At 37.0% G+C, this 12798-nt stretch overlaps 3 protein-coding genes across 3 annotated transcripts; all 3 read right to left on the bottom strand.

Annotated features, from left to right (window-relative positions):
* Positions 1 to 404: 404 nt before the first annotated feature.
* On the bottom strand, positions 405 to 1167 carry LOC111780665 (umecyanin). Its single transcript, XM_023661131.2, has 2 exons — positions 917 to 1167; positions 405 to 840 (listed from the first exon to the last, which is right to left on the bottom strand). Exons 1-2 carry the CDS (start codon positions 1092 to 1094, stop codon positions 515 to 517), a joined length of 504 nt encoding a protein of 167 aa, XP_023516899.2. The 5' UTR covers positions 1095 to 1167; the 3' UTR covers positions 405 to 514.
* Positions 1168 to 1582: 415 nt separating this feature from the next.
* LOC111780218 (glucan endo-1,3-beta-glucosidase 14) lies at positions 1583 to 5325 on the bottom strand. The gene is made up of 3 exons (XM_023660550.2): positions 4680 to 5325; positions 2796 to 3835; positions 1583 to 1913 (listed from the first exon to the last, which is right to left on the bottom strand). The coding sequence occupies exons 1-3, from the start codon at positions 4750 to 4752 to the stop codon at positions 1830 to 1832; spliced, it is 1197 nt and encodes a 398-aa protein (XP_023516318.1). The 5' UTR covers positions 4753 to 5325; the 3' UTR covers positions 1583 to 1829.
* Positions 5326 to 5769: 444 nt separating this feature from the next.
* LOC147787344 (methyl-CpG-binding domain-containing protein 11-like) lies at positions 5770 to 7422 on the bottom strand. The gene is made up of 2 exons (XM_087119504.1): positions 7193 to 7422; positions 5770 to 6505 (listed from the first exon to the last, which is right to left on the bottom strand). Exons 1-2 carry the CDS (start codon positions 7262 to 7264, stop codon positions 6266 to 6268), a joined length of 312 nt encoding a protein of 103 aa, XP_086975630.1. The 5' UTR covers positions 7265 to 7422; the 3' UTR covers positions 5770 to 6265.
* Between the last annotated feature and the right edge of the window lie 5376 nt (positions 7423 to 12798).

The raw sequence follows: 12798 nt of genomic DNA, 5'->3' as shown, positions 1-12798 counted from the left end.
AGACGAAACTAAATTCTTGGTTAGTAATATGCATTTGTTTTTATTTCGAACTTCTTCATTTTTTTATTATAAAAAGTTAATCAAACTTACCATAAGATCAGTTGGGTTCCTCGAATTAGGGTCGTGCATTTGGCATATCCATTTATTAAAAAGCTAAGTCTCACTCAGGCTCAATTTCATTCGTTTTCTAGTTTAATTTTCTTTGAACTTATCTAACTCGATCGTGCTCTTTGACCAAAATTGCCCTTGGTTGAATATCAGATTATCGGCTAGGAAGAAAACTCAAATTTGATTTGAGTTATATAAAATTTGACTACCTTTACAAAAATCTTTTTTTTTTTTTTTTTTTTTTTGTAAACAATTATTAAAATTTTCATATGATGAAGTGCAATAGTAAATATTAATGAAGATAATTTAGGATGAATATGCACCCATTTTGATCACTTCTTATTAATATTAATGAAACACTACATGCTAGCTCTAAAGCATGATCTTGAAATTAACAATACAATAATTAAGCTACGATGGCTAAAAGGAATCCAGAGAAAGCTGCCAATAATGCACCAAATCTCAAGGACGAAGCCGAGCTAGGAGGCGGTGGCGGCACCAACGGGGAGTTTGGTGCTCCGGGCTGTGCCAAAACGTCGATATCAAATTTCATGCCGGCGTTGCAATGGTTCCCAATAGTACAAATGAAGTAACGACGACCAGGACGATCAAGAGCCACTGAAAACACAGCTGATGTACTGAAAACTATCCCCGGCTTCACACATCCATCGAAGTCCACTTCAGAATTAGGCTCCGCGACGTCGTGCATCTCGTTGGCTTTCGATCGGAACACTACACAAACACAACAAAAAACGTCAGTTTGAAATGGCTTTTTAAGTGCTTAGAATGATTGATTATTACATCGTACCAAGTTTGTCACCGACGGAGAAAGCTTTGTTACGAGCCCAATCAGAAAAGAAGGTGGTGTTTGAAGGTAGGTTCCAGCCGAAATCGCCTCCGACGTCGTGGTCGACGGCAGCGACGACTTGAAGGAGAGCTCCAAGGAGGAAAAGAGAAGCAATTGAGCTCATTAATTTTGGTCCCATTTTGATGAATTGAGATGAAAAAATAAGATAAGGGGAGTTTTTTTTATAGAAGTTTAAAAATGGTAGAAAATTCAACGGGGAAGAACGAATCGACCATGTCCAAACTTGTAGAGAAAACGTGTGGTGTGGCCATTTGAACAAGTCTGGCTTGCCGTTTCTATGTGGCCATTTGATATCCAACATTTGTATTATAATACTGTTTCTTACTTGGAATTACTCAACGTTTATGTTATAATATATAGTTTTCTGTTCGAAGAACCTGACATTCATGTATCAAAGACCTAAGTATTCCTTGATTCTAATACAATTAAAGATGTCCATTTAATCCGTGTAGGTCGGCACTTCATAGGGATTCACACCAAATGAGGTAGAAAATCTCCGTTTAAATGAGAACTGAGTGGAGGCAGTGGGGAGAGATTTTTCTCCGTCAGCTAAACATGACAAACGATGCTTTGACAAGAGGATATATGCCTAAATTACACGGAATATACGACGAACACGAAACATATTTAAACTTTATTCTCTATAACAAAGCTAATGATAGCCTTGGTTCTATAATAATTCACAATATACATTTGGCTATGAACGATTTAAAAAAAATATATCAGCAAATTTGTAGTGTACATTCATGAAAACAAGAATCCATGAACTGTATAATTTATGCTCTGCATGGAAACGTTTGAATGTCGGCTGGGAGAATCAATGGTATTTGGTAGTTTTTGCTTATAAAACCCATCATTGCAAGAACAGAAATAGAGTTAGAGCTGATATTATTGCTACTGAGATGTGGTGCTCATAAGAACCTCTACCTCCATGTTCCTGCATCAGTGAACAAAAGCAAGAATGATTTGTGACACCACAGAAATGTAGTGATGCCTCAAGTGGCAGGTCAATCTTGAACAGAAGCAGAGGTATATCAAAACTCATCTTTCTCAGATAACTACTGAATGAATATATATTATGGTGATACTAAGCAGATGTCTTAAGAGCAAAAACTGAGTGGATATATATGGCTCGAATACGACATTATTGGAACGGAAACAATGCCTATCAGCTTACAGTTAGCATGTAGGTAAGGTTCTCTTCAGGCTATGTGTAACAGCCTAAGTCCACCGCTAGAAGATATTGTCTTATTGGGTTTTCTCTTTTGGGCTTTCCTTCAAGATCCACACCTCCTCTCTCTAATTGATGTGGGAGGTTTCCACACCCTTATGAGGAATGCTTCGTTTCCCTCTCCAACTGATGTGAGATCTCACAATTCACCCCCATTTAGAGGTCCAACGTCCTACATAGCACACCGCTCGATGCCTGGCTCTGATACCATTTGTAATGCCCCAAGCCCACCGCTAGCAGATATTATCTTCTTTGGGTTTCCCCTCAAAGTTTTTAGAATGCATCTACTAGGGAGAGGTTTCCACACCCTTATAAGAAATGTTTCGTTCCCCTCTCCAACCGACGTGGGATCTTAAACTTTTTCAAGAAGCAACAGAAAAATACATGCAAAAGGGTCAATACCCATTTCTTACATTCACAAGGGAGACAGAAAATCATATCCTGAAGCAATGATCAAAGGTAAGAGAAACAAAGAAAGATCTTCATATGAATGTTCCAATCTAATCAACTCACAAGTTTTAGCAGATAATCTTAAGCCAACTTCAATGAACATTAAATCCTTTTAGTCAAGGAGGAAGGCTTTCATACCTTAATAGTTGAAAGTAATGCGTAAGCAGATGAAGATTGAAGCCCTTGAAAGCCAATATCATAAGCAATGCTCCCATCAGGCTTGAAAAGCCCATAGTTTCTCTCAGAAGTCGGCCCCCACTTCAAATTCTCATTAAACAGTGCAAAGATATAAGCCTTCACCACATGTTTTGGCCTAAGAGGGGTTCCTTTCTTCTTGGCAAGCCGTTTCCTCAAGTTAAAATTGTAAGTCCTTGCATTACCTACTGTAGCTGCTTCTTCATTGTCATCTCCACGTGAAGCCCATCCTGTTTCTGTAACTATGACTTCCATATCTTTATATCCAGCATCTTCCAGCGCGGCGTAAGCTGCATCGATCTGAGCATCGAGCATGTTATCGTAATGCAGGCGAGTTTTAGGATCATCGATCCCTTTCGTCGATAGAAAAAGAGCATAATTGATATCAATATTTTCAGGGTCACTCATGTAGGCCAGAAATGGGTATGCATTTAAACAGAAAGGAGAGCCAATCTGTGAGAAGAACTGCAATAGAGGCTTCATATACTGAGCAACATTTTCTCTGAATTTACACGAGGAGGGTGGAAAAGAATTAGAAAACACGGCTTGGGAATGTGCTGTAGTGATCTGAATTCCATCATCTAAACCGAGCTTCTTTAGAGCATTATGAACATTTTTGGCTGCACCCAACAATACTGTCCATAACTCAAAATCACTCCCTCCCAAAACTTCATTACCTATAGCAATCCCACGAATAAGGGTCTCTGGAAGGAAGGGCTGCACGTTTTGTTTAACCCAGTTCAAGGCATGATTTTCATTTGCACTCATATCTTTCAGATATTCATTTGGAATGCTAATGACAAGCTCTAGCCCTGTCCCACTGAAGGCCTTGAGAACACTGTGATCAGCATCATAAATCCTAACATTCTTTATCTTAGCAGCTCTAAGAAGAGTCACTACTTTATCAGGTGAAGGGATGTTATTTGCTATTCGTCCATAGTTTATTCCATAAGTCCCAGTGAATGCTTCTATTGTTAACGAAGCTGCAGAAAACGGGGAGATAATTTTCATCAAACAATAGACAATATCGGGACTAAAAGATGCTAGCCCACCGCGAGAAGATATTGTCCTTTTTGGGTTTCCCTTCTAGACTTCCTCTCAAGATTTTAAAACGCGTCTGCTAGGGAGAGGTTACCACACCCTTATAAAGAATGTATCGTTCTCCTCTCCAACTGACGTGGGATTTCACAATCCACCCCTTTGTGAGCCCAACGTCCTCGCTGGCACACCGCTCGGTGTCTAGCTCTGATACCATTTATAACAGTCCAAACCCACCGCTAGCAAATATTGTCCTTTTTGGGTTTTTCCTTCCGGACTTCCCTTCAAGATTTTAAAATGCATCTGCTAGGGAGAGGTTTCCACATCCTTACAAAGAATGTTTCGTTCTCCTCTCCAACCGACGTGTGATTTCGCAGATTTACTCAAAAATCCAGTCAGAAATCCTAATAGAATTCACTTCAACTCTTTCATAGAGAACTCTACAAAGCCTGTGGCGTTTCTCACTCTATCCACACGGCGGATCACTTGATCTATAATGAAAATTAGAGCATCAAAACCAAAGGACATTGACTAGAAACACTTTGCAGTATCATAATGAATAATATCAATTCAAAGCCATTGAAGACATGCTTACATAGCTGAGCATACTGTAAAGAAATGTCTTATTGGTAACAAACACTAGTAGATTATGCTAAAAGAACAAGCAATATTTCAGAGGCGCAGATATCGTTAAGTCTAAAGCTTCAGCAGCCAATACAAAGTTCAACCAATAAATCCCACTTCTGTATTTAAACACGAAAAGATAGTCAGGGAAAGAAAAGCAAATACCAGGCGGAAAGGAGAAAATAAACAACAAGGGAATCGAGTGCAGAAAGAAGTATAAGCGCGCGTTGATCATCATTTCCACGAACACAAGCAGAAGAACAAGAAGAAATGAGTTAAATCTGTTGAATCAAGGCTCGCTAATTGGTGTGATTGAATGAACCAAATCAATCCCAAACTCAAAATCTGTAACGCTCTGCTTCTTCTTCTTCATCCTTAGGCATGCCATAACCCAAAAGATTCCCCCCCAATTACTCTCTGAACTGTATCTACAGCGAACTCTGTGGATTATCTTGGATTGAGGTCGAAAACGGAGGTGAAATGGGGTTTTTACTTTCTGGGTTTAAAGTTTGGGATGTGGGTTTTGATGGAATCTCTCCCTCTCTTTCCTCCACAACCACTTGATGCTACAACTGAGAACCTTTCTTCCATCCACTTTGGTCAGCATTGAATAGAATGGAATTGACATCATGAGCATTTACCTAATAACCCATGCGCTTTTCTCGCCAATTACGAAGGTTTGGGATGAGCTACCATTGGCGATCGCCTCCATTTTGACCTGAGATGGCGACGGCTGTGCAGTAACTCCAATTGTTCTTGGGCCTTGGGTGCGATGATCAGCGTCACTGCAAGTATTGAATTCGAGAGCAAAAATTATTACAACATAGTCATTAGAAAATTTAATCTTTCTTAAACAAAGTTGAAAATTAAGCTTAATATTCAGAAATGATACTTAATTTGTTGTCCTTAATCAACAGCTTTACGCGTCTTCTTGTCCTTATTCATTTGACCAAACACAATTATTATTGCTGACTAATTTTAAACTTAATCCACTTTGAATTTAAAAAGAAAAATAATTAAGATCTTTCTAAACCTTGTTTACATCTTTTTTGGTCCGATCTACGTACCCTACTTTTAAGATTATTGTAAAGAATAAGAATATTTGATAGTCACTTCTAAATATTCGACAACTTAGCCAACTCAATCCAGCCAGAAAAATAGATGATTGAGTTGTAAAATCTATTTCGGATGTTTAGGTCATCAACTCAACGAACTCGAAATTTTGAATAAGTTTAAAAGATTTTTCCAACCCAACTAAACTCAACTCAACTGCATTTTATTTACACTATCGTGTAATGTAACAGTACAGAAATGGTACATACAAATGACTATCCTAACAATGATCATTGCATAGAAGTCTAAGCATACGAATGGGGTAATTGGGTAATTGGGTCAACGGCGTTCGAACATAGATATCTCTATCTTCCCGGTTTAGAGCGGTTCGAACTAGACATGCAAATCAATTCCACAGATTCATATCACTACCCCTCCAATTCTGTCAAATTTTCTACCTTTTCAACATGTTCCAATTTAGACGTGTTTCCTTGCACTTCGAGCATCATCTTGAAGTTTCAATATTGATTTTCCTTTGTTACATCTTCAATTCGCCGTCCCTCTTCTGGCATGCGAGCAGCCGAGGCGGGGGCGGGGCCGGTCTCGACATCGGTCCCATCTTTAACAGCGAGCTTATGAACTCCTGCCTTATCAAAACTGTCTAGGACAACATCGGCTGCATCTTTAGCATCTGTTTTTTAAAGAGCTTGTGTTCGTTTTCGTGTTTGTGTTCGTGTTCGTTTCTTAGGGCGGCGTTGAGTTTGAGGCAAGGGAGCTTCCTTAGCCTTCTCACTAATTCTAGCAGATCTTCTAGGTGTTTCAGCAGTACCCCAATCAAACTCAGAAGATGGTGGATTAGCAGGGTGTAATTTCAACACCGCTAGCAAATATTGTCTTCTTTGGGCTTTCCCTTTCGGGCTTTCCTTCAAGGCTTTAAAACGCGTCTGCTAGGAGAAGGTTTCCATACCCTGTGTTCTGTTCTCCTCTCGTGTTCTGTTCTCCTTTCCAACCAACGTAGGACATCGTAAACTTGTCCAAGAACGACAAATAAACTAACAACTTTTCACCTCTCATTTTATCTCAACTTAATCAAAACTCATAAACATCAATCAAAGTTGTTAGAAAACCCAACACACCTCACTAAAAGAAACAACCATTCCCTCAAAAGTGAAAAAAAAAAAAAAAAAAAAAAAAAAAAAAAAAAAAAAAAAAAAGTATAAACTAAACGAGGGAAACAAAGAATCACCTACTTTTTCGAATAGAGCCCTAAAGAATGTATTGTGGGATCTCATGTATGACTGATAACATTTGTTTAGGTTTCCTCTCGAGGTTTTTAAAATGTGTCTAGATTTCACCCTTGTAAAGAATGTTTCGTTTCACTCTCCAACCGATGTGTGATCTCACATGGCTAATGATTGTAAACCCAAACCCGTAATCCCAAAGCATAAGAATTCAAACAGTTAAGAACAAGGGTCGATTCCAAGGATACCCATTAGCCCTACCCTCAATATAAGCCTAGTGGAGCTTTAGATTCCAACACAGAAATGGCAGCAAATTCACAGCAAAAGAAATGGACAAATGAAAGTATAAGGGACAGACAAAAAATAGGGGGAGACCTTTTAGTTCCAACCAGGAGGAGCAGGCAACTCCATGAACAGAACGTCCTCTTTAGGGCCCTCATCCATCATGCTCGCCATGTTCTGCAACTTCCCAGTTCAAGTAAGGATCGTCGAAAAGAAGGGGGGAAAAGAGAGATGCCCACCAAGCAGGAAAAAGGGGACAACAAAGGACAGAGCTCTCGCCGTCTCTGCCGCTCTGTGTTTCAACCAAAAGCCATCTGTTGTGGATAACTCATGAAGCTGTGGCCCCTACAAAGCATAAAAAAAAGAGCCTTTTGGGTCCCAATTCTGGACCTAAGCCATTCGATCATAAAGTCCCACATCACCTAATTTAAGAAATGATCATGGGTTTATAAACAAATAATACTTTCTCGATTGATATAAAGCTTTTTGGAAAGCCCAAATCAAAGCCACGAGAGCTTATGCTCAAACCACAGATAGACAAAGCAGGTGTTCTTGGAAGCATGACGGCACTATGGTTGAGTGACACGTGTCCCTCAACCAATCAACGGAAGGTAATCTCGTCAAGTAGTTGAACGACGTTGTTTTAATCTTTTAATTTTTGTAATTTTATTGCAGAATAATAAAGGGAATATAACATTATTCTGAAATATTATTAATTATTATTTAACAAGCCACAAATAAATTTTATTGGGGAAAATAATAACTCAACTTTCCATTTTATTAATTCATAAACAATAATAATAATAATACGTAAATACCCTTTTATTAAACAATACGGCCCATTATATTGATGGGTTTAACATATGGGCTTTTAGACGAGGGCCCATTGAAGCCCATTTAGTTATACAGAATTGGGCCCAAGCAGAAGGGGTATCCAATAATCGAGGTTTATACTTTTATCATGTTTGAAATTATTTAAAATATAATTCAAAATTTAAAAAATCATTTTTAATGATAAGAAAATCACATTTAATAATGGTTAATTAAGTCTTTTATTCCGATTGTTTTTCATAATTTAGTAAATAAAGGGAAATTTTAATTTATCGTATTCCAAATGGGCCGGAAAAAGAAAGTGGGCCGACTAACAGTGGGCCATGGGCCTGCTTCACTGGGCTTTATTTAAAAGGGCCCAAAAGCAACCTTGGTTGTCTTCGTTCATAAAAACACACAATTCATAAAATGTTTGGTGTTCTTATTATTATATAAATACAACTTGTGAAATATGTCAAAATAGTTTCAAATATTTTTAGATTTTCTCATTGTTTTTTTTTTTTTTTTTTTTTTTTTATTTATGAGATAGTGACCGTTGCATTGATCCGAGTACGTTTTGATATCGTCTAGTCTTATATAATACCATTACGTATACCTGATTTATCAACGATACCAATAAGCGCCACGTGGAGAGCTTCTCGAGCCTCGTGGGCAAGAAATTTAATAAAAGATTTGAAAGGTCGAGGTGAATGAAAGAGACAAGGTCACATGGAAGGGTATGATAAGATTAGGGTAGAGGATAGGGATGGTTGGATTTATAAGGAAGAAATGAGAGTTTCATAATTTGGTGAATTGGTATAGCTAGCTTTAGGTTCGGTTTGGTTTGGTGATTAAGGGTCGGGTTGGGTTTGAAAAGTTTTTTTTTTTTTTTTTTTTTTTTTGGGTCCTTTTTTCTTTTTGTGATAATGCTTCAAACTTGACGTATTGATGAAGTAATTCCATATGCTATCAAAACCAAGGTTCTTTGACACATCAATGGCCTTTGCATTTATGTGTGGTCAAGATGCTTACTCTCTTTTGGAATTTGCTTTTGTTGGTGTTCATGTTAATTGATAATCTGACTAAATTGGATTTAGTTTGAGTTGGATTATATTTTTAAAAAATTGAAGAAATTCGGTTCGATTTTATGAGATCTCATGTCGGTTGGAGAGTGGAACGAAACATTTCTTATAAGGGTGTGAAAATCTATCCTTAGTAGATGTGTTTTAAAATCGTGAGGCTGATAACGATATGTAATGAGTCAAAGCAGAAAATATTTGTTAGCGGTAGGCTTGGGTTGTTACAAATGGTATCAGAGTCATACACCAGGTGGTGCCAGCGAGGACGCTTGTTTCCAAGGAGGTGGATTGTGAGATCCATATCGGTTGGAGAAAGGAACAAAACACTCTAAGATTGTGGAAACCTAGAAGGACAAAGCAGACAAATACCATGGGCTTGAGTTGTTACAGATTTGCTGGTTGATATAAATAGGGTTACAACTTTACCTTACTTTTAAAATTGAAAAAATTCAGTTCCTGTAAGATTCAACTGGGTCGGGAATGAAACATTTATTATGAAGGTGCGGACGTGTCTCACTAGTACATAGCAAGCAAATAATATCTTGTAGTGGTGAGTTTGAGTTGTTACAAATGATATGAGAGTCAGCGAGGATGTTGGCTCCAAAGGTGGTGGATTATGAGATCCCACGTCAGTTAAAGAGGAGAACGAAACATTGTTTATAAGGGTGTAGAAACTTCTTCTTAGCAGATGAGTTTTACAACCGTGAGGCTAACGACTAGACGTAATAAGCTAAAGCGAACGCGTCTATCACTTAGGGGAAGGAGGAGGAAAGAGTTTGGTTTGAAAGGGAAGAGGGGAGAATTGAAAGGCAGGCAGTTGTAGAATGGTTTAGCACCGTACAGTTTGAGCATTGGATAAGGACAGCTACCCTGATGTAGGCCTCAGAGATTTAAATATAAAGTACCCTCCCTCTAAATTTGAGGACAGAGGAGAGAGAGAGATAGATGAAAAGATATTGATCTCCAACAGCTATTCCTTTGAAGAAGGCGAGAGAGAATGTCATTTTGACAGAAATAGCTAAAAAAGAAAGCTGTTTTGTGGGCTACTCACAAGGAAAAGGTGGTGCGTTTAATAATACCCATTAAGAAAATGTTGATATCTGTTCTTCACTTTGAGTATTAACATCATCAAACTAATTAAGGGTTAGAGGTAGAGAGGTAGGTCTTCAGGCTGCTGCTGCTGTTGCTGTACTTCAATGTGGGCTATGCGATGACCAATACACACACACACACACACACTTGAAAGTGTTTCTATGGGACTATATATCATCTTTTTTTATTAAAAAAAAAAAAAGTATATGCTTTTCATCATTGAAATTTGTGTTCTTGTTTGCTTCTTCACATTTGGTTAAATCTTCTATCTTTTTGGTTTTAGGGAAAGAGAGAGAGATTTTGTTATGTATAGAAAGTGAAACATGTAAAAACCTAACCCCATCATGTTTTGTTTATCTATCTTTTCGATCTTATGTTCCATTTAAATGCTAAATAGAAGTGGGATCTTGATCTAAAACAATGAGGAACAACACAAGTCCACCGTTAACCGATATTGTCATCTTTGACCCGTTATAATCTCACAGTTTTAAAACACGTATGTTAGAAAGAGATTTTCATACTGTTATAATGAATGCTTAATTCCCTTCTCCAACTAACGTGTGATCTCACAATCCTCCCACTTAGGGACCAGTGTCCTTGTTGTTACCATTAATAACAGCTCAAAGTCCACCACTAGTTGATATTGTTCACTTTGATCCGTTAAAGGTCGGGAAGGTATAAAGAAAGAAAGGCATGAAGTTAGACACATGGGTATGCACGTGGATATGATGGAGGGAAGAACACATTAGAAAGAAAAAGGGAAAAGGATGGTGAATCAAAGAAGAAGGTGGCAAGCAATATCAAACTTTCCTGGTAATGGTCCATTGTATGCAACATATGTTAGGTACTTTTCAATTCTTTTTAATACCAATTGGGTCACACCCATTTCCACCCAACTCTCTTCATCCATTCCCACCCACTTCCTAAATCAATTCATTCATACGCCAACTTAGAACAATCGTTTGTTAAGAACATTCGAGTCTAAGCTCACTGCTAGTAGATATTGTCCATTTTGGTCCGTTACGTATCGCCAGTGAGAGGTTTCCTTACCTTTATAAGAAATGTTTCGTTATTCTCTCTCCCGATGTAGAATCTTACAATCCACCTCTTTTGGGGTCCAACATCTTCACTGATACACTGCCCCATGTCTGACTCTTATATCATTTGTAGCAGCTTCAACCCACTATTAGCAGATATTGTCCATTTTGGTCCGTTACGTATCACCGTCAGCTTCATAGTTTTAAAACGCGTCTACTAGAGAGAGGTTTCCACACCGTTATAAGAAATGTTTCGTTATTCTCTCCACCCGGTGTGGGATCTGACTCTGATATCATTTGTACCAGCTCAAACCCACTACTAGCAGATATTGTCTGCTCTGCCCCGTTACATATCCTCCTGTCCAGTAATGTTTCGTTCTTTTTTTCAACCGATATAAGAATGCTCGAGATATATAGCTATGTTCCCATGTTGCACGGGATGTAGGAAAATAAGGTCGTCGTCGGGTGGGATGGCTTCTTTTAATTACTTAAGACTTATAATGTCTATGTACTTATGATGTCTCTATAGTGCATGCAATTAAATTTTATTTTATCAATCATGAATATCATTTTTTTTTTATAACTATTTGACGCGTGTGTGGTTGCTAATAAGAGTATATGCTAGAAATATTTGATTTTTTTAAAAAGTATTTTCATTTAATAAATATTTTTAAAATAATAAAATAAATACTTAGCATTTTAAACGTGTGTTAATTAAACAAATTATTTTATTCACACGTTTCTTTAAATAATAATTATTAAAAAACATTTCTTATATTAAATAACAACATTTTTCTTAAAAAAAAAAAAAAAACAAAAACAAACAAACAAAAGAACACTCCATGATTTGCATAGTGTTCAAATATTGATCAAACTATACATATTGTTATATATAAACATAACATGTAACATGCTATTTAATCATGTGAAAATATTCATTTTAATTTTATTATTAAAAAATATACTCGAGTTTTATTCGAGTTGAACTATAAACACCGACAAAGCCTAAAAAAAGACTGAAAGCTTAAAGAAAAATCTTCGGTGAAGGCAGAGCTTTTTTTGGGTTTTTTGATGTTGTCAAAGAGTTGAACAATGGTTTTTTCCTGTTGTCAAAGAGTTGAACAATGAAAATAGATGGCGAGTGCCTAATTGAACTGATCGGGTCATGTAGGAACAAGGTTCAACTTCATACGAGTCATGTCAAAACGCCCGTATTCGCTATAAAAAAATAAAAAAAAAAAAGCAATTTTTACATTAAATTGTAAAGCTCGTTGAGTTCTAAACAAAATAAAACATAATCGAAATAGTAAAGATGTATGTGTGAATATCGATCGGGAACTAACCGATCAATCGTTCAATAAAAAACATCGATTAATTTCACGAATGTAACATTGGTGAAATTCTTACAAAACATAGAGTAAATTAAAAGTGGGACAGCTAATTTGTTGAATTTAATGTGGTCTTGAGAAACCTTAAATTTTACAATGTGTTAATACAGGTGGTGGCAGTGACAATTAATATTATGAATCATAAATAAGGTTTAGATATGAATTTAATGTTACATTAAACAGTAAACAGTGTGGAAAGCATTAATTTAAGGATTGAAATGGAAGCTTCAGTTCTTCCTTACGTACAAATAAAAAGCTGTTAATTTCTTGATTACTAACTTTACAAAAAATTAAATTCCTAT

This window comes from Cucurbita pepo, chromosome 18, assembly GCF_057944985.1.
Source record: "Cucurbita pepo subsp. pepo isolate OVF chromosome 18, ASM5794498v1, whole genome shotgun sequence".
NCBI classification, from domain to species: Eukaryota; Viridiplantae; Streptophyta; class Magnoliopsida; order Cucurbitales; family Cucurbitaceae; genus Cucurbita; species Cucurbita pepo.
The sequence above is the reverse complement of the archived record's forward strand: the minus strand, read 5'-3'. Positions and strand labels throughout refer to the sequence as shown.

Excerpts from the sequence above, each read along its gene's own strand:
- LOC111780665 (XM_023661131.2), bottom strand. The coding sequence starts at position 1,094 with ATGGGACCAAAATTAATGAGCTCAATTGCTTCTCTTTTCCTCCTTGGA. Across the intron at positions 841-916 it reads CTCCGTCGGTGACAAACTTG|TGTTCCGATCGAAAGCCAAC; the intron begins GTACGATGTAAT and ends GTGTTTGTGTAG.
- LOC111780218 (XM_023660550.2), bottom strand. The coding sequence starts at position 4,752 with ATGATGATCAACGCGCGCTTATACTTCTTTCTGCACTCGATTCCCTTG. Across the intron at positions 3,836-4,679 it reads TATTTTCTCCTTTCCGCCTG|CTTCGTTAACAATAGAAGCA; the intron begins GTATTTGCTTTT and ends CGTTTTCTGCAG. Across the intron at positions 1,914-2,795 it reads CATTACTTTCAACTATTAAG|GAACATGGAGGTAGAGGTTC; the intron begins GTATGAAAGCCT and ends TCACTGATGCAG.
- LOC147787344 (XM_087119504.1), bottom strand. The coding sequence starts at position 7,264 with ATGGCGAGCATGATGGATGAGGGCCCTAAAGAGGACGTTCTGTTCATG. Across the intron at positions 6,506-7,192 it reads TGCCTGCTCCTCCTGGTTGG|TTTAAAGCCTTGAAGGAAAG; the intron begins AACTAAAAGGTC and ends TAGCAGACGCGT.